This window comes from Mycetomoellerius zeteki, unplaced genomic scaffold (genome assembly GCF_001594055.1).
Source record: "Mycetomoellerius zeteki isolate Tzet28-1 unplaced genomic scaffold, Tzet1.0 scaffold15, whole genome shotgun sequence".
Lineage (NCBI taxonomy): Eukaryota > Metazoa > Arthropoda > Insecta > Hymenoptera > Formicidae > Mycetomoellerius > Mycetomoellerius zeteki.
This window is the reverse complement of record NW_017256447.1, coordinates 374,618-396,624: the sequence shown is the minus strand read 5'-3', so window position 1 is coordinate 396,624 and position 22,007 is coordinate 374,618. Positions and strand designations below refer to the sequence as shown.

The 22,007-nt window shown below is 37.8% G+C and overlaps 1 protein-coding gene across 1 annotated transcript in view; it reads left to right on the top strand.

The window, feature by feature from the left end:
* LOC108720417 (LIM domain only protein 3) overlaps nucleotides 1-22,007 on the top strand; it is a 33,321-nt gene that overhangs the window by 5,904 nt on the left and 5,410 nt on the right. Inside the window, exons 2-3 of the mRNA XM_018444415.1 lie at nucleotides 11,453-11,564; nucleotides 11,850-12,113. Coding sequence (XP_018299917.1) covers nucleotides 11,476-11,564; nucleotides 11,850-12,113 — 353 coding nt within the window. The 5' untranslated portion in view covers nucleotides 11,453-11,475. The remainder of the gene's footprint in view (nucleotides 1-11,452; nucleotides 11,565-11,849; nucleotides 12,114-22,007) is intronic.

Below are 22,007 nucleotides of genomic sequence, written 5' to 3'. Positions count from 1 at the left end.
ATGCCAATGTTATACAATATATATATCAATATGAATGTCAATACGAAAATAGCAAATATTTCTTATTGTTTAAAAACAGTGTAGATTGAACGGCGAATAGAGTTAACGATTCTAAAAAGCTAATTGCGGTCTCGAGCTCGGATTACCAGAGATTTTCCTCTTCCGGAATACTGCGTGCCGCAGATAAATTCTGCTCACTCCCCCTCTCCCTTTGGAACACACCGCAGGGAAGTTTCGGTATATGTATACGAGGGAACACGCGCGCGATGTCGCCAACGACGGAGGAGCGACGGGAGTTGGCTGCACTAGTAGACGACGACGGTCCCCGAATCGGTGTTATACCGGTGGCTGTTTTATTGCGAGATTTGCGGCGTGACCTCCCCGTGTAACAAGACTTACTGAGATCTTAATAGAATCTGAGACCACCCCTTCTCAGCGAGTCCCACACCACCGCAGGACTGACTCGTTCCTCGTCTATGGTTCCGCGCCTTTCCAACCGCCCTCGTCTCGCCGACCACCCCTTCCCCTTTTGGACGGACTTTCGGAGAGTGAGGAGGACTGAGGTTGAGGGAATCGCGCGGGGAGGAACGGACGGGAAGTTGACCCCGGCACTGCATCCCTTCGGTGAAAAAAGAAAACTGGTGCTTATATTCTAAGCGTATATAAGAGGGATGGGAAAGCGGACGAGGAAGAGGAGGGGATGAAACGCGGCAAGGGCGGGAGCGATCTGAAGGGTGATTTATGAATATTGCCTACGGAGAAAAGTGTATCGCTACCGCGCTACTACGTCGATTTCTCTCTCTCTTTCTCTCTCGTCCCTTCGGGAAGACTTCGAAACGATTCCTGCGTGGCGATGCCTTTGGTATACATTCGCGTTGTTTCCGGGAGAAGAACGATTGTTCGGAACGACCGAGAACGACGAGGCTGTCTTCGTCGACTCACATTGATGAATATTTGCAAAATTGTTTATAAAACGCATACACATACATAGATCCTCATGAATCTACCTTCGATATCAAAAGTTTCTTCGATTCTTAAGCATCATGGTGAAGTGTTTTAATATGAATATTTGCGAATGTACGAAAAATATCATTGTTCAAATGCACAAATCACCGTAAATCTATTCTCGATAAAACAAATGTTTCTTCGATTTCTAACCATCATAGTGAGGTGTTTGTCACTTTCAAAAACTAGAGCCGTCGCGATTAAAATATGAAAGAACTTTATGTGGAAGATAAAAAAAAATCCAAGCCGTATACACATGTACATTTACACATTTGTATTATATTAATATTTTAAGATTCCACAAGATTTTTTTAAGAAGAAAAAGTACGGTATTAAAAAAAAATTTATTAGAACTGACAACGTCATACGCGAAATGATAGAAACGAGACTCTTTTTGCGATCAAGTTTCGTCCGGCGTATTTTGTTCTTTTGTCATTTCGGTTTCTCGCAGTTCGGATCGATATTATACTCCCCTTCTGCATGCCATACCGCGCTCCAAGGCTCACCCTTATCCCGTAACGAACACAATTGGCATCGTCAAGACGATCTCACGTGCGTCTTAATTATACCGTAGTGCGGCGCCGGCCCGGTCAGGAGCATCGAGTTGCAGTGAATATTTTATAGCGGTGGTGCCAACGAGAGACGCGAGGCGTCGCGGCGCCACTCCGCGCCGTTCCGTTCCACGCTACGCCGCACCGGTACGATAGTCGTATAACGCGAGAGTAGGTCTCTGTCCTCGCCCTCTCTGCCTGTGCCCTCCTCTCCCTCCGGCCACCCAACTTTCCCCCCCAGGAAGCTTGTTAGGCGACGCCGTGCTCCGCTATCTTCTAATTGGCGATATAATGATCCTGAAGGATGGAATACCGTGGTCCTGAAGGACCCGAGCAGCTTCTCGCCGTGTAGCCTCTCTCGCTTTGTCAGAGACGAAATTAAAATTTGGCTCTGCTTTGCTGCTTCTCTCATCGTTCTTCGCTTACATTTCTTTTTCGTCGGACTCATTTCTTTGCCTTTATTTCGGCGTACCGTCCTTCGACCGCCGCCGTGTCTCCGCAATTTGGAGATCCCCAAGATATAAGGAGAAGAGTTAAGAAATAATTTATTTCTCGTCTCCAAAATATCACACGCACGAGGAAGTCACAATTAGTCGCGCCCGTCTACGGCGCGGTTTAAGCTCCGGTCGCCGGGGACTATTAATTAATCGACCATTACCTGCATAGTTTGAAATGCGCAGCGCGGGGAACAAGTACTCGTTCTAATTACGCGCGCCCTCATTAACCGTAGTAATATAGTAAATTTACAACTTGTAATTATCTCTCATCCGGCGACGACGACGTCGACGACGACTATGACTAGGATAGCTCGCGCAACGCCCGCGACGTAGTTTCGCCTCGTGTTCACCCAATCAGCGAAGGCGGTATATCCGTATCGTTATCGTTGCTCGTCCATTCAGAATTTACGAACGGACCCTTGTAGCGGTGTTGATAGTTACGAGGCCGGTCTCAATTAGTGGAACTTACGTCGCTAGGGTCCAATTAGACGTAGGCCAGCGCAGCTACACCCTGTTTGCCCAAGTTTGCCGTGCACTATCCACGCCATCGCCGTCAACCTCACCGTCGTCGGGGTAGAATTGCCCGCCGTCCCGCAGCTGCAGCAGCACTAGTTGAGGGTGTCTTTTTCCTACGCTAATGACTAATTAGCAGTCTCTCCACTTCATAGTATAATGACACGGGAGCCACAGCCCGGGAGGAAGAGAGGGCCGTCGGATCATTATCAAGCCCCGAAATTACAGTCGTGTTTGCTTGCCCATCCCTTCTCCTCGATTTCCCCTCTTAGAGGATTTTCCAATCCGGGGATATTAATAAACGGACTTCTCTCTGTATCCGTCCGTTCTGCCGCATTGTGTTACCGGCAGGGCACCATATTTTATTGAGCATCTTCGACGAGTTTCGACGTAAGAAAGCGACTTCCGATTGAATTGGCGAGTGCAGTCACTCACAGTTTGGGTCAGCCGAGTACGTCACGCTGACCTTTAACCGTAATAATATATTGAGTCCACTATACTCCCATTCCTCCCACGAGACGACTTCACCCTCTCCGTCGCCGTCGCCTTTTTCCTACGTATATCCGTCTACGTATTTGTCCATCCCGCGTGCTCTCGGTCTTTCCTTTCCTCCACTCCACTCTCGAGTTTTCTTTTACATTTATTTATTTCCTAAACGTCCGTCCCCACCGGCTACTTTATATTTGACATTTTTATTAAACCACCTAGAGCGGCCCTGTGTCCGCTCCGACGGAATCCCCGGGATAGACGGACGGCGGGAAACGGCGAGTTGGGAGGGTAGCTTGGAAGCGCGACAGGAGATGCGGGGGTGAATTTCTCCCATATTGCTGTTAGAGCAATTTCGTAATCTCGGAAGGGTGCCCCTTATATTGACCGAATAAAAAATCGTACACTCCGTTACTGATTTCACAATCGAATATCAGCGTTCCGATCGAGATTCGTTCATGTTTGAGGGGTGAGCAGCAATTGACCGTTCGCGCCGACACGGAAAAACCGCTCGAAATCAGTTTGCCATTTTACGATTATGCTATCTCAGATGAGAAAACGCGCAGACGAGAAATGTCGCACAGCGCGCCCGACGTGAGACCGATTTTATCGGCGAAGAATCGAATTTCTCCGAGACCTTCTCCTCGTAGAAATAAAACGATGACTGCTAGTTTTCAGTACCCAAATATAATCCAGCAAATACCAACCATCGATGGTACATAAATATCAGAAGAATTTTTATTATTAACGTTTTTTATTATATTATATATAGTGGCTGTCAAAAATTTCCAGCCAATGAGTACTTTTATTATATGTATTATTCAGGTAAAGAATTTTCATAAATAAAGATTTAGTATATAACTATAATATATAATATACATTCTTGTATTTAAAATATTGTTCTTAAGTTGATTATGATAAGAATTTTATGAATTTATAATAATGTAAGCTGAAAAACAGATTGACGAAAATTATCATAAAATTATACATTGACCAGAAACTTTTAAGAATCACTCTTCCTTATTTCAAAAGTGACAATTGAAAAAAATATGTAATAAGTTTTCCAGAAAATAGGAAAAACTATTTTTCAACTTGACAGAAAATTATTAATTAAATAATATTAGCAAAAAGGATATATTCTTAACATCATCAAATGTTATTTTCGTTTCAACTCTTAAAAATCTAGCCTTTTTGAGTAGCGATATTTGATTTGCAATGTTCTTTTTCAACCATCTTTTTTAAGTTGTGATAATTTTGATAATTTTTTATGAAGTTAATTTACTTTTGATGATTGATAAGGTAATATTTATTAAATTTATGGTAATAACTCGCAAATCACATTTTATAGTCGTGTCACTTTTGAAATAAGGGAGCGATATGTTACCAAGTGTCTTATCGCGGACTGAATACGCGACATTTCCTGTCTGACGTGGCGCATGTTTATGACGAGATCGCTGCGTTTTAAAAGATCTCTGAAAATTCTTGGGGAGATCCGAGAAGATATCGCTGCAGTAAAGAGTCTAATTTCCATAAGACCGGCAGTAGTAAAAGACACCGTAAATCGCGTCGAGCGAAATTCGTTTTTTTGCAATTTTGTTTTATAAGCGATCGAAGTATCGACATTGTCCGCGCTGACGACATCCGTCACGAGATAATACAATACCCGAAACGGGTATTGTATTACGTTACGTACAGCCCACCGATCACTCGGCGTGGCAAACAAGTCTCAATATCACATTAGCGTTCGCAACAAGAAAAATTACAGGCCTTCTTTCTGATTTTTTAGGGAACTTTTATATAAATTTCTAAATATATATTTTGTTTTAATATCGATTTAACATTAGAAGTATCAACACTCAATCCTTTCTTAAAAGAACCGAGTGAATAAATTATTACGAAAACAAAAGACAGTGATGAAAAACCGAATATTTCATCAGTATAAAGAACATAAATATTGAAAAGTAAAAATATTTTAGACTCTTATCTTTTACATAAGAAATATTATATAGCCTTGGCCAAAAATAGGCACTTTATTAAACATGTTATGTAAAATTTTAGATCAAAAATTGATTTATGGAATTTGCTGTAAATTATGTTTCAAGAATTCTTTAAATTTATGCATATATCTCGGTAACCAATAGATATAGATAAACAATGCAAGTAAAAGAACTCCAAATGGAAAAAATATAAGTGCTTAATATTTTTTACCAAAGCTGTATTAAATAATCTAAAAGATAGAAACGGGATCAATATGGACCGCTCGGTACTTCTAGTGTTAAGAAACTTTTTCAGCCGCTTAATCTGACATTCTCTTTCAGAAATATAAGCTTCCAAGAAAATGAAAAATGAAAAATTTTCATTTTTTTTTATAGATTAATATTTCACCGATTTTAGATTCATCATACAAGTACAACAATTAGATAACATCGGTTAACAAGAAAAATTGTATATGAAAAACAAAAAGAACAACGGATTATATAACATGTAAAGAAAAGAAGATACTCAATCAATTGTAATAGGATTATATGTTAATTTTAGTTATATACTGATGATGGTCCGATGAGGTCGAAACGTCTAGAATTGAATGTATTATAATTTTAGAAATTAGAATTGAATGTAATTTTAAGTTTTGACTTCGGAAGAAGATTTAAATCGCTATTAGACATCGAGCGCTCGTGGTAAATGCCCTTTAATTTAATTGTTTTTAGATTCATCGTTTTTTTATATAAATTCATTCGTTTTTCGAACGAATCCGAATAAACTTATGATTGCGACAGGCGAGTAATTTTAATCAACGTACGGATGTGCGAATTCTCGCAGCAACAGGCTCGAAATTTTTCACCGACGCGAATGATTAATTTCACCCTGATTTTTTTGTTTGGTATTTTGGTACCTATGCACCGAACTTTTAATTTACTCGCGAGCATCGGCAATTTCGACATTCGCTATTTGCCAATGAAAATGGTAAAGTAACATCCATTTTTTATTGTATACATATCTCTCGTAACCATCGCGATCAGATATGATGCATGCGTGGCTATAAGCGTTCGCAAAATACAGAGACTAGACACATGAGATTCTCTTGGTCGCGAATTCATCTACATTCTTATTCATCGGATGGGTTTATTCCAAGCAATCGATTATCAATCGCGCAATTAGCATTACCGAGTTTTTTTTTACCCCGAATCGGGAAAAGGGCTTAAAAACCATCATCGTTAACCGCGTCTTTTCGCGATGCGTCGCACGGTGCGCGCTTTTTTTTTAATTCCATCGTGATGTCAATCGGACTAAGGGAGGAGAATCATTAAAAAAAACTAGATCCAGAGAAAACGAAGCGTACGGATCGTTTGACGAGGCGGCTTGGATATACCGACGTGGGAGGCGCACCGCGGGAGGAAACGAAGCGGAGGGGGGGATGATGTTTTTTTCCTCGGCGGCGCCTCTTTAATTTGCCCTCCAATTAACGGACGGGGTCCTATTTGAAAAATACCTGCCACGAGGGCTGGCAATTATACTTCTTCCTTTTTTTTGCGTCACGAGCGCGTTATTAGCGCTATCCGTCCAACCCCCGCTATCTCCTCCCGTCCCTTGCATTTCTCCTTCTCTCGTCCGACTCTCGTTTGCTCTTTCCTTCCGTCCACTCTCGCACTCTCTCACCTATTTCCTCCACTTCTCTCATCCATTTTGTCTTAGTGCATGTGTGCGAGCGCGAAGGGATGGGGTCGAGAGTGGGCGAGAGCGTATCCGCACGATTGTATGCGTTTTACGTGTATTGCAGAGCACGCGGGTGAAGTGATGCAGTGATGGGACGGGGGAGACGAAGGAAGGAAAAGGATAGGGAGAGATAACGAGATAGAGAAGGACAGGTGAGAGACGGAGAGAGAAAAGGGGTTGGCGAGTGGTAGCGAGAGAGAAAATTGGAGTGAGAGAGCGGGGCAGCAGTGCGGTGTGGTGGCTGCGGGTCGCGAGGGGCCAGGGAGGGACGGAGTGGCGTTTATAACTCGTGCCCGGGTCTCCCGGCTTTGAGAAGGCCAATTAGCAGCATAAAGCTGCAGCTCGGCCCCGAGGCCGAGGATGTTTGTATGTAATAATGGATTGTTACTCAAAGTATCCGGCTAATTAATTAAGCCCCCGCCGCGCGTCCGCCCGCTCGTCGTCGTACTGAACGGCAACGGTGGTGGCGGTGGCGGTAGCGGTGGCGGCGAAAGCAAAGTGGGCTGTCGGCCGCCACCCCCATACGTCACCCTCGCTCGCCAAGTGTTACGCGGATCACCTCGGAAGAACATAACTGCGTTCTTGCGATCTTCGCGCGGACGCAACGACCTAAATCGAATACAATCGCATTTTTAACTCAATCGCTTGGTGACAGTATAAATCGCGGGTAACTCGCGGTTGAGAAAATGTCTCGGAGACAATTTACAGTGTGGCGCACGAAATGTCGCATCATTTAGTTATTCAGGCTTTAGTAATCCTATATCTATTAATTCTACACACTGAGAAAAAAAGTTTATTAAATTTTATAAATGTTTCTTTGAATAGTCCTAGCGGAATATTTACTAAATGTAAATGCATATTTATTAGAAGATATAAGAACCTTTTTTTCATTTATCTAAATATTTATTTACCGTAAGTAAATATTCTGCTAGAACTATTCAAACAACTATTTATTAAAATTTAATAAATTTTTCCCTCAGTGTACTAATTTTGTTAAAATTAAATATGTTATTAAACAAGAGAAATATTCGGTCGGATATAATATATAAGGCGATATAATATATAATATATAAGGTGGATGTCAGTGCTGAAATATTTCTGTCCGAATTTATGTACATATCTGATTTTGCAAATTGCGCGTCAAAATCTTTTTCGATTTTAAAATGCAATCGTGAATAAAACCAGAGTAGTAATATCACTTATTAAATTGACAAACAATTTAATAATTTTTAATGCTAATGAACATCTTTACCAAGAATATTATTAATCTAAATGTTACGAATCATACACTATTAAATCTATAGTGTCAAATTTAACCTAACGTCGCCACTGCTTCTACTAAATATATCGTTATTTTTTACCAAAACTTTATATATGACACTATCGTGTCAATTTGACACTATATAGTGTCAACTTGACACTGTATAATGTCAAATATAATCATTGTTTTAGTATAAAATAATAATATGATTGAGTAGGAGCAGTAGCGACTCACGTTGGATTAAATTTGACACTATAGATTTAACAGAGTAAATCTGCGCAAAGTTTAATGCGAAAAATATTTAAGTAGAATCAGATATATATGTATATAAATTCACATAAAAATATTTAAGTACTAAGATCCATTTTAAGCGCAAATATAGGATTTGTCTTGTTCAATTAGATTTATTCTCATCGGTGTCCAAATTCACATCATAAGTGTGTTATATTTAAACCAAACGATGACATTTCGTACGCCATCTGCAGTTCCGTGATTTACGAGAATTAAAAGATACAATTAAAATATATCATTGTCGCTCGTTTTATTGTATGAATTTGAAATATAAAATAGAAATTTTATGTGATTTTACACGAAACAAACAAACACACGGAATCAATTACTCATTGTTAACTTTCCCGAGTGGGACGCAAAGGTTAAAGTTTAAAGTAGCACAGTTTATAGTATATCTTAGGTAGGATAACGCTTTTAGTTTCCCACTTGTAAGCACGAAATGCGGTTAAAATAATTGGCGCTGTAAAGAAATTTATTTTTGCCCGAAAAATGCTCGCCCAGCGCGAATGCTCCGCGGGATGGTTGAAAGACGGGCTGTTTCGGATGTCGGTAGACGAAAAGAACAGAGAAAAGGGAGAAGAGTAAGAGCGAAACAAAAAAGAAATGTTTTATGCACCATGAAAGATTCCGGAGGCGCTCGTGACGTAGCGCGTCGGTGCTTATTGGAGTCTGGGTGCGCGAGAACGAGCGGCAGGCACGGTTCCAATTAGTCGCACTAATTATTGCGTGCTGTCAGCCACTTACGACGGTCGGAGACGCTTGTAACGGGCGGAATACGCATGCACTGCACGCCAAACGTTCGCGGTGTGTCGCCCCTTAAAAACACGCGCGGATGTATACGAACCGTCTGAATGCGCGAGTAAGGTTCTCATTAACTCGGGAAATCAAATTTTGAGACACTTCGAAATGACGCCGTATATATAATTCTTTCGTCGCGCGAGCACAAGTATTTTTCTTAGTCCATGAACTCCTGTCGCTTTGTTGAGAATTTTATTTTGCTTGTAAGTTTTAGGTATCTAGTGATTATTTTAAATTTCAATTAACTTGAATTGATAAGACGTACAGATTTTGGGAGATCCAGCTTCGAATTCCGATTGATATTTTTCACAATAAATTCTTTAGTGTTTTGAATATGTTTATTAGTATCAGTAATATTCCTTATCAGTTTAATTTGTGATATTACGTATTCCAGCTTCAGTCTATAGAATTGTGTTTCAAAACAGATAAATAATCGCGTGTGTTTGCTTGAACTGGAAATCAATTCTAAAAACTCATATTACAAATATTAGGCACTAAGACTCGCCTTGATCGAATGGCTCTCTTCACTCATTTGTGTTGAACTTTTCTCGATTTGTTTTCACTTAATATTGTTTATTTTAAATTTTATCGTAGGGTAGAGCAGGGCTAGTTGTGACACTTTTTCTTTAAATTATTATAAATCTTCACACAATTATGATAGATTAATGGTAAATGCTTTAAAATGTTGCATGTTCATCTGGCTCAATAATTAAATACTTATAAATCCTTAATATATCTCGTAAATAAGAAAAAAATTACGTTAATTACAAGAATGCAAAGTGGACCAATATGCCCCACCTATGGGGCATGTTGAGCATCCTCGAAGGATAAATTGAGCCATGAAGGTAACCGTTTAATGAGGTTATATATTATTAAAAACATGAAAGGATTATATGTATATTAATCAAATTTTTATTATTTGCATCTTAAATATAATAATTTGTAATATTCTTTCTTTTTAAATGCTTTAATTAACAAAATTAGAAAAACTAAAATCTTTACTCTTTATAATAATAATTAAACGTAAAATATATAATATATTTAATCGTTGACTGTAAAATATATGTTTAATCGTTGACATAGAATAAAAAGCATTGATAAAGACAGATTTCATTTAAGCAGCTGAGTTTATAAGGTTAGTTATGAGGTACTGGCCCAACAAGCCCCATATCGGTGTTGACTGAAATACCTTTTTATAACTGAAAAACCATAAATAAAATAGCAACTTAAACATTAAAGTTAAAAAATACGATAATAACTTATATCTAAAAAACACATTTGATTATCAATCGCTCTAATTACCATGTAGACCAAAAAGAATACTCACCTAATAATTTTACTTTTGATATACAAAAACGAAAAAGCGTACGTATTTGGCTGTTAATAGCTGGACACAGATTATTATATTAAGGTACAATAATCTCTGTCTTTGTGCTACATTACGCAAGCATAGACGTATCTACATATATTTTAGTTATTTAGATATTTGCATTTGACCAACTTGCCCCTATGCTCAAATAGCCCCGCTCTACCCTAATGCTAAACTTCGATTATAGCAACAAGCCGTTTGGAACGCGAATATTTTAGATGGTTGTATGATTGGTACTATGAGATTCTAAATGGCAAAAATACTTTGAACCTCCCTTTATCAATCGCCGTAAGGCGGAGGTTGATTGCTTTTTGTACTTCAAATAGGACAGTTTAAGAAATCTAGTTTAAGATATTATAACAAACATGAGAAGAATAATAAAATATTATGTAGTATATATCTTTGAAAATATATTAATAACTCATAATATTGATTTTGATATAATCATTAATTTTAGAACCTTGGTGTTGTTTTCATAGCTATAGTTGAGGACTAGGGAATTGGAAAAAATAGAGAAGAATCTATCTCTCGCGCGCGGATATTTCTTTCTTTTTTTTTTAGCAATACAGAGGAATATACAGTATTAAATTCGTGCTGTCAAATTATCTAATTTGAGTATTTTTTAATTACTCCTATAGGTTGTCACTATTTCTACCTAATATATCATCAATTTAACTAAAACAATGAAATTAAACAAAAGAATATATTAAATTTGGTTCAAATTTAATTTATTATTTATTAAGGGCATAAGTTTGCATGAATGGTGTTTAGTTTGAAACTAGCAATGCAACATAAACACAGAAATAAGTTTATTATATATCGTTTTTTAACCATATGTTTTGTATTAAAATAATACATTTTGACACTTGGAAATTAAAAATAGCAACACGTTATTTAAGGATTTAATTTGAACTCGATCCTTTAATATTTAACAGTATAATTGTAGCGATTTGATTTGCTGTTCCAGACGGCGCCATAGTTGAGATCACGATGACTATGGACGTGAGCAAATCCGAGACGAATAAAAATGGTTCGACGCAGCAGGAGTGCGCCGGCTGCGGGAAGACAATTACGGAGAGGTAAACGAACGACACGTATATACAATGCATTTTTGCATGATCTGTACTCTTAAAGAAAACACTGTCTCCGTCTCTCGCCTTTTCTTTATTAATAAATCTGTTATATATTCAATATTTTGTCGCAAGAATGTAGATATCGCTCTCTGATCTAAAGCGGCCCTCTCTCACTTCGCTTAAAATGTTTAGTCAATGCTTTTGCATAAATCTATGTTAAATATCAAGATAAGAGAGATATTTTCAAAACTTAACGGCCGGTAAGAACGAAAACTACGGTCGGTCCTTCAGGTACCTCCTCAAGGCCCTGGACCTCTACTGGCACGAGGACTGCCTCAAGTGCGGATGCTGCGACTGTAGGTTAGGCGAGGTCGGCTCTACCCTCTACACCAAAGCTAATCTTATCCTCTGTAAGAGGGACTACCTCAGGCTCTTCGGGAACACGGGATGCTGCGCGGCATGTAATAAGCAAATACCGGCGTTCGAGATGGTCATGAGGGCCAGAACGAACGTCTATCATCTCGACTGTTTCGCCTGCCAGCAGTGCACTCATCGGTGAGTGCGAATGACAGTATTACCTTTATTACATTACTAGCTCCGACTCTATTAGCCGAGATTCTAGAATTATCTTTATTATTAGATTCGGTCTTTCTTTTAGTGAGATTCTCCTCGTTTTCTCGTACCTTTTCCTCGGTTTAGACTGTGAATTTGTGATAGTCTTATTTTAAATGTACTCTCTAAATTTCTTGGAGTGAAATTCCACTTGAAAATTAGAGTGATTAACGAATCACTAAAATTAGAATAACTTTTCATTCATATATATCGTTAAATTTATAGTATTAAGTTATATCTAATTTTATATTTTTAATCATTTTTTTTTCTATAGGTCGCCACTGCTCTTAATATGTCGTTTAATTAAAATAATGTAGTTAAATAATTTTAAAAAATGTATTAAATTTGACTCAAATTTCTTATCACTCAAGTTTATTATTTACTAATACGTTAATATGGACGTTATTTAGTTTAAAAATAACTACAGAAAAATGGATTGATTTATACATTTGGACGCACATGGAAGTTAAAGATAAAATAAAATGTTATTAAACTCAACGGATTGGGCTATTGCTCCTTCGATATCTAATAGTGCAGTGTGAAGTGAATTCTTCCACTCTGTGTTATCGCGCGCGCGCGAGTAAATATTTTCATTCCTAATTAAAGAGTGCAGAATCTGATATGTTCTACATCACTGTAACAGGTGGAAACAGTGCACGCGCCAAGCACGAAAAGTTCAGTAAGCGAGTCACATTGTCTTGTCGATGTCGTGTTTTGTTGAGTTATTATATAAATTCTATATAAAATATATTATATTATATAGAAATGACGACAACGCTCCTTGTAGAGATAAAAAAGGAATCTATGTATATTTAGTTTATAAATATTTTTCTAAGTTAATGGTTTCATACTGAAGATATCATGTTCTGATGTTTCATCATGTTCTGATGACACTCACGTTTCACTCCAAACGAAAACATTCACTGTAGTCAGACATTCTTTATGAAAAGTGAAATGTCACTCTATTCCGAATGTATTTTCACTACCAATTGGAGTGAAGTTCATTCGTTTTGAATGAGATTTCATTCTGAAAAATTTAGAGAGTAGAAAATATAAAAAGAAATACAGCGCTATACACAGAACGGATTTTATTTCGGTACTATGCAAGCTGCTATATCCGCAGAATTATTTAAAAATTTGCACTATTTTCTTGTATTTAACAACGGAATTTCGAAAATAGAAACGAAATTCGTTGGAGCTTGTCAATTATTAAAAATTACCGCGCGACGTAAAGCGCCGGACAGTCGGCGGAAGACTCAAATCGACTGAATTTGCTATCTCGCTTTCTGTTCTTTCAACCCCGAACTACCATCCTCCTTTATTTTCTACTATTCCTTTTCATGGCGATGCGTCTTTCACGTCACGTGGACACATATGTGAAGACGACGAACGGTGAAAGAGACTACTACTGGTCCGCGAGGCAAACTTGATAGGGAGAGGGGTTAACGGGGATAGGTTGCTTTACAGGTCAGCTGGGAAATCACCCTGCGCTTTCCGCACCATGACCTCTCCTTTCTTTCGCGCTGCCGTTTTCTGGACCGATTTGGTCGTGAAACCTCGCGGCACGTCTTCGCGCACCCCACGCGACTTTACTTCTCCATCTGCCAAAACGCGCGATATGCTGTCCACTTTTCAACCATCTTTCATTCGTTTTTATAAAACAAGCAAGATTCAAAACAAATAATTAAAATTTTTCATCGCTACAATATCGTTGTTTTATGTAACATAATAAATAAGGAAATAGTAATGGACGTAGTATATTTCTATTTCATTTGTTAGCAATTTTGGAAGGAAGGAAAGAGAAAAAATAATCTTGTCATAGTCAAACTATAAACAAAATTAATCAATAATAATTGCCAAAAACTATAAAATAGATGTAACTAAAATATATAATTGATAGATTTTATTTTAATTGATAAAATTATTATTCTTAACTAAATAATTATAAAATCAATCTGAAAAATAAAAATTACAAAATGAAATCTAGAATAAAATTATAATAATTTAAACATTTTTAAGACCGTACTATGTGAGAAATACAATTAATAACAGAAATTCAAAGAAAAAAAAATTATAATATATTTATTAACAACATTAATAATATTGAAAAATTTATAAAATAAACCTAAACTAAAATATGTAATTGACAGATTTTATTTTAATTGATAAAATTGTTACTTTTAACTAAATAATTAAAATTAATCTGAAAGTTTACAAACTGATATATCAAAGTTAAATTTATTTACATTTATTGTTTGTGTGTCAGGAGTATCTTGACATTCTATGGCCTTAAAACTTCGTCGATATATTCGTTATCGATTGACCTCTTTAATCTTAGCGCGGTTTGAGACTTTTTGTAATCAATGAGTTATTACGAACTGAACGATGAACTCTGATGGGAGATTAAGCATAGATCCAAATTTTAATAGGTTTTGAATTTTGCCTTTATAAGTTTCTTCTGTATCCTAATACAAGTTTATAAGTTTCATAAGTTTCTTAGCGATATAAAGGGCTTGCTTCAGGACGAGGATAAACGCCCTTCTCTCTTTTTCTTTGTCTCATCTACTTCGTCTTTTAAGAGACAGTAGTTATTTACGTCGTAATATCCAAATATCGAGTATTTTCACGTTTGATTGAGATCATCTTTGCGAACAAGACACTAATATCAACTCTTTTCAAGACTCCTATAGATCGTATGTTGCTCCACGGTGACTTACGAGGTACGCAACATTAAGCAGAATCAATTGTAGTGAATAAGATCAATCGTCGTGGATTATCTATCAAATTCGCGCGTTATCTTTTTTCGTCGATCGTTTTAATTATCTCCGGTACGACATTTAAACAATATAAGGCAACGAGAGGAGGCGGCGGAGACCTGTAGCGATTCAATGGCGGGAAGCGTACAAACGAGTGCACAAAAGCCAGTGGAGCGATACAATACTGGCTTACGGACGAAGTGACTCGTTCTGTGGGAGGGGAGGTAACAACGAGCAGGAGAGAGCAGATAGAGCAGGTAGGAAAAGAGAGGAAATCTGTAGCCGTTCTATCGGTAGAGAATGTCGACAGAAAGAGGGAGAGAGAATAGGGGATATGATACAGGAGCCGGAGGTGGAGGATGTAGTTTCAAGCCAATAGCAATGGTTCGTCCAGGCGTGTGGCAAACGTTGCGCAGCGTCTCAAACAATGTGAACAAAAGAGCATCAATTTTACGTTTTTATCGTCTGGCATTGTCTGTCTTCGACAATGCGTCCCGGTCGCGCGCGACTCGCGGCGAAACTGGCCTGTAAGGGGTAAGGGGAAGGTAGCTCGCACGTCAGGATCAAAAACGAATTCGAACGGAGGGGGATAGCCATTGGGGATCCTTTGGAAAGAATCGCGGACGCGTGACGTTTGCAGACCGAGAGTAGAAGCCGGTCGACGTTGTCTCGGGATTGGAGAGGAAAAGCGAAGAAGGGGAATTGCAAAGAAGTAAATTGAGACGGCCGCGCACTCAGTCCGGTCATTATATTTGTTGTAATAATCGCGTTGCGTGTGTCGTGGATGATGTACGAGCGCAATTAAAACGCGCGCTCGCGATAAAATATGCCTGATGCGGAATATTCGGTGCGACCCCTGCGCGCCTGCAATCGTGCCGCTAAAAAGCAAGCAGGTTGGTAGGTAAATTTGAAGAGGGCAATTACTCGCAGCGCTGCGCGTCCTGTAACGAGACGACTTAGAGTTTGCAATTAAACAGCAACAATTACACGGGGTAACTTTAGACTGTAATAACATAGAATAAAGGGTTGCCAGTGGCTGCGACTAGGCTCCCACCCTCCTGGTTAGAGGATGATTTACCGATGCAATTAGCTCTCTCTCTCTCTCTCTCTCTCCTCCCCTCTTACTCTCTTTCCATCTCTCTCTCCCTCTCTCTCTCTTTCTCCTCTCTCTCTTTCTCTCTTTCGCTCTCGACACGAATACACACATACACACATACGTAAGCATTAGCGCAAGCGCGGGCATCGCGTATTCGCTTTCCCTCCCAATTTCTTTGTTTCCGTCGAATCCGGTCAAACATAATGACTACTCGATTAAACTTTCGCCCTTGCGACTTGGATTTGATATTTTGCCAGCGCGAGACTCGGCGGAATTGCAAACGATGTGGAATTTCTTATTTATGGATAATTGCTATTCGCAATCAAAATTGTAGCGTAAAATATTTTTTATTATTTTTGAAAATGGTATTAATTGATCATTACGCTTCGTTGATAAAAAGGTGACACAAGTAAAAAATTAACACTTTTTAGATAATGAAAGTAAATCGAAAACTAATATATTTTTTATAGAAAAACGATACATTTGTAGCTCATATTTGCTCATATTTGAAAAGTATCGCATTTCTGATAAGGGATGAAATTTGCATTATACTAGGGCTGTCCACTGTTCAGTGTTCGAATTTTGAAAACTCATAACATGGTTTTAACTTCAAGTGGATAGGTGAAGTGACCACAATATTCTATAGTTTTCTTTAATATCTTCTGAAAAAAGAAAATGAAAAGTGTGTGTGTGCGTGCGTGCGTGCGTGCGTGCGTGCGTGCGTGCGTGCGTGCGTGTGTGTGTCAAGTTATAGAAATTGCACATTTATTATCCGAATTAAAACGTTCCAGTTCAGAATTTTTTAAATACTGAAAAGATGCTAAGTTTTTAACTGTGAAAAGTTTCACTTTTCTATCAAAGCAGCAATGTAGTAGCTCATGCTTTTTCGTTATATTTGATAAGATCGTAGCGGTTATCTGTTCCGAGGGGACATCCGGATTGCGCTCGCGTGGTTGACGCTCGGCCCGCAATTTCCACGATTCACGCCGCGATGCGTCGAATAAAGATTTTATCTGAGAAACTGGAGAGACGCGCACAGCAAGGTCGCTGAAATTTTGATGTGCTGATGCTCGCGCGCAGAGGACGGTATTACTCTTTGAGGGCTACGGCCACGTCGTCGGAACGGCCCGTAAAGTGCCTCTCTAACGGGGTCACGCATTGCCACCGGTGGTATCATTTATTGAATCGCAATGTCGCCCCCCTTTGCGCCTTTCCACCTTTCTGCATCGACTGAACGTTGTCGTCTTTGCACACTTTTCTTCGCCACCTTGTGTCTTCTCTCCCCCTCTTCATTGTCCTGCAGTCGGGCTACCCTTGTTAAAGATTCAACCGAGTTATCTGAGCATCGTCCAGATTGAAATTTGCCATGCAAACCCGAGAGTCATTCTCTCGCTCGAGTCTACTATCTCCATCCCCTCTCGTGAACTACTCTCAGCGCGGCGGTTCATCAACTCGACGTTTCTCAGACATCCCACATTCGTGATGTGAGATCGATTTAATGTTGTCGTAATCATAGCGATTAGGATGGCGATAATGTAACTTTTTTCCTAAAATTGAAACATGAAAAGTGAAAAATTTCTCCATTACCTTCAATGAAAAAAATTTTTACTTTTCACATTTCTGCCTTAGAGGAAAAGTTACCTGATCGTTACCCAGTAACGAGAATGATTTTCATTGGAGCTCGTAAAATTTTGCGAAACAGGTTTATAACTGGCAACTCGTAGATACAGGTTTGGTCTCTTACTGATAAGTATACACGATGTATCTAAAAAGTTACGAGACTAGGTTCAGGAAAATCGAAAAATAAATATATATAAATTATAATACATTAATGAAAACTTTCAACATAGTCCCTCTGATCTCAATGCACTGCTTAGAACTTCTTTTAACTGTTGGAAACTTTTACAGTAGTCATCTTAAGTAACGCTCGTTACATTAAAGATTATTTCGAAGTCAATTCGCTTGGATGTCTAAAATATTATCAAATCGCGTCCCTCTTCATATATTTTTAACCTCGAAAATCAAAACCATAAAAAAGTAATCAATATTATCTTGATTTTGAATTTTATCACCTTCACTCTGATTGGTTTTGTTTCTTTTGAGATTAACTCCATAAAATTTGTTTTAAAATTGAAATCTGGGGTTGATCAACTCCCTCAGATTTGAACTTTGAAACAAACAACAGTCCACTGTTTCATTACGAAAATTTTTACAACGAAAAATCTAATGAAACCCACACGGCCAGTTGTCGAAACATACTGCTTGCAACGTTATGAAAAAAATCGTACAAGTAGTCGAAAAAGATACTGTAATTGTTGGAAAAGGGCGTTACTTATACATTTAGGGAAAAATCAGTCTCGAAACTTTTTAGACAGATTATGTATAGCAATAAACAATTTTGTCCCTTTTTAGATCTAATGAAGCAAGCCTAAAGATGTCTATCCTGTTCTACTATAAGAATCATATATAGTATAACAGTCATATACATATTTAATTTACGATATCCAGTATACATATATATAGCTCTCGTATATTATGATTTTTGTAGTACAAAAATGGCAAATTTGTTAAATTTAACACATTTCACTTAAATCTTGTATTAATCTTACACAAGTGAATGTATTAGAAAATAACATAAATATTATTGTAAATAAACAAATTGCTACATAAAAAAATATAACATTGACACAATTTATAAGCAAACTGAAAGCATATTTTTTTCGGTAACATTAACATTTATAATGTTATATGTTAAATTAACACTTTTTTTATTTACTTTAGAATTTACGTTTTAAAATATATTATTTTTGTTATTTGTTCACTTATTCATAAATTATTTTGAATTAAGAAATGTTAAATATTTATTTAACACAAAATATTTAAATAACCTAATCATATATATTAAATTAACTCTTCAATGTGTTAAAAATTCATCTTAAAATTTTAACAAGGACTTGAGTGGACCGTTCTATATTTGTGGATGTTTAACACAAATACAAAATGTTTTTTACTGTGTAGAATAGGGCATCATCTTTAAGACTTACTTTACTAGATCTAAGGAAGACTACGAAAGGAAGACGTTGTCCATGGTGTACGCGATAATTTTCGACCGACGCGATCCCTCCCTTGGACTTTCAAAGGATGAAGAAATTGCAACGCGTCACGGGCTCCCGGGTGTCGTGAAACGTGTCAAAACGGCCATAAACAACGTTATGTATCCCGCGATGTGCAGGAGGATGAGAAACGCGTGCGACGACGAGGCAGTGAGAGGACGGCTGGCGAGCACGTAATAAAAAGAAAATTGAATGGAAACACTTACGAAATTGCGCCAATTATAGGTGCGGGCGTGCTAGATGCGCTCATGCTGTAATAAAGCGTTCGCACCGCGGTGGCGATGGTGGCGAATTTGTTCTCATTGCGATGAACGCAGAGCGAGAGATATAAATCAAGTTTTAAACGTTTATGACTTGCTCGCGCAAGCGTTATGCAATGATGAGCTTCAATACGATGGAAATTAAAACTTTGTAAAAAGGGCTTTGCCCAGCCGCGATTTTAATATTTCGCTCGTGGTGGTCGTGAATAAAAATATTTCATAATCGGTACTCGATGCAGAACGCGTAGATGTCTTGTGGTACATTTTAGAGTCACTGTGGTAATTTTTAGACTTATTTTTTTGTCCCGAATTCATCATAAAAAGTTAAAATTAATTTTTAAAGAATAATTAAGATCAGAAACAGAATTATATGAATAAATCAACTAAATAGAAGAAGCACTAATTACTGTCAAAATTAGATGTTAGACTAATAATATACATATATGTATTTTAAATAAGTTTTGATTTTATTTTTATGATGAATATTCGAGCAGTAAAAAAATAATTTATTATATATTAAAATATCTTCTATATATTGTCAAATTTTCATAATTTTTGTTAATACTTGAGCTGTAAATCTGAGGATTGTCCTTGTTAATACTATATCATACTATATCAGTTTCTACATTTTCTCTCTGTGACTGCAGATAAATGTCGTCGAGGAGTATTAAAAAATATTTTTGCAATTCTGATGATCTTAAACTTATTCTTTTCTTTATTTTCTTATTATTAATTAATTATTAATAAAAAGACGAGGCATTAGAGAGATATCATAATTGATGTCACCCCAACGTTGTGTTTTAGTTTTAATTTTTAAACAGGACTTTATCGAGTCAATCAATTCCAATACGATCTACTTGAATAGAGTATCTGCGTATTCCTCCTGATGTTCTTTGATTTTGGATCTTCCGCGACATATCGCATGGCATAGAGTAAAAATGCCTGGGGAGGGCGGGGACTAGGTGGAAAATTACGAGGCAGCGTGTGCGTTGATATCGTTCCACGGCAGACATTTGTGCCGTTTTCGCGAGAAAGGATCAGGCTTTGCGCGGCATTATTCGCGCGCGCATAATGGAAGGCCGCGGGAATGACTGCGCTCGTGCAACGCGATAATTCCATTGCCCGCGCAATTACGACCCAGTATCTGCCTCTAACCAGACGGCCGAAAAAGGTATTCCAAAGCGTTACAAGGATTATTTTCGTTTAAACCGTTGAGAGTATTGCCGAGCCCGGATATTAATTCTTTTTTTCTCTCCCTCTCCTCTCTCCTTCCCGCCTTTCAAACCACCTCAACATTAATGAGAAATGACTAATGGTGAAATACAAATATGCTTCCGTCGATTATATCGCGTATGTATGATGAAACGCAATAGGAATATCGATTGCGATAACGACAAGCATTATTTCAATTAATTCGTTTAATTTGCGTTCATTGTAAACTTTGTTCGTCGTTTTATTTCTGATCTATCGCGATTTCAAAGGCAAAACGTTATGGTTTTATGTTATAATTATTCCTTGTGTGAAAAACAAAAATCTCGGCTAATTATTCGTATTGTTTATTGCTACTGTTTGATGAAATAAACAGCATTAACCCAAGAGTAATCCTTTACGTAAACGATCACTTGAGGTATTTTTGCATCCCAATTAAAATGACTATTGTTAATAACATATTGTATATTATCGATTGTTTTCCAATTTATTAGTATTTGAGGATATGAATATAAATTTATATAATCACAGTTTTCTAAAAAAAAAGTATGTATATAGAAACCAAACCAATATTTAACAGAGTAAGCATATTATTAATAGTAGCTTATTATAATATTTTTAAAAAATAAAGATTTAAATATAACATTTTTCTATTGCAGGATTTTTGATGAAATTATATATTTAAAAATTCGTAAAGAATAGTTATTAAAAAAAAAAAGAAAATATGTTAAACAATATTCATATAAAACTGTTTTACAATTTACATTTTTTCGCCAACTGAGATACGATATAACACTCCAAGTGACTATTTTCAGGTTAAAAATAATAAAAATAATAAAGAAATAATTTTCATATTTTTCTCAGAAGAAAGTTTGACACACTCTAAGAAAATAAACATTCAATTTTTGTAAGATAAATTTACGCTATTCCTATTGCTTGTCAAGTAGCAACATTTTTCTCGTGCAGTTAATCAGTGCGAAATAATTAGGTAAATCCGGATTAAAAGTAGAGTGACTGGCAGATATATCGAGAAAATGAGAGAGACAGAGGGGGGGGGAGGAAGGGAGGGATGGTTGCACGGGAGGGCGAAGGGCGAAGGGAAACGAGAGGGATCCGATTGGAGTGTGGCGTCATTTAGCAGACGACGCGTATAATGGGGGAAACGAGCAAAACTCGGTATAACCCGTGCGCTTGCTGCCAGCACGGCCACGCGCGCAGCAACGCGATAATTCTATTTGCCGTGCGATTATGAGAGTATCTACCCCAAGCCAGCGCGGCGCGGAGCAGCGCTATGCTGCATCGTGTGCCGCCGTGCTCTCGTATTTCGCTCTCGTATTTCCTAGCCGGGGATCAAAGCGAATGTGTGCGAGGCCACACACACACACACACACACACACACACAC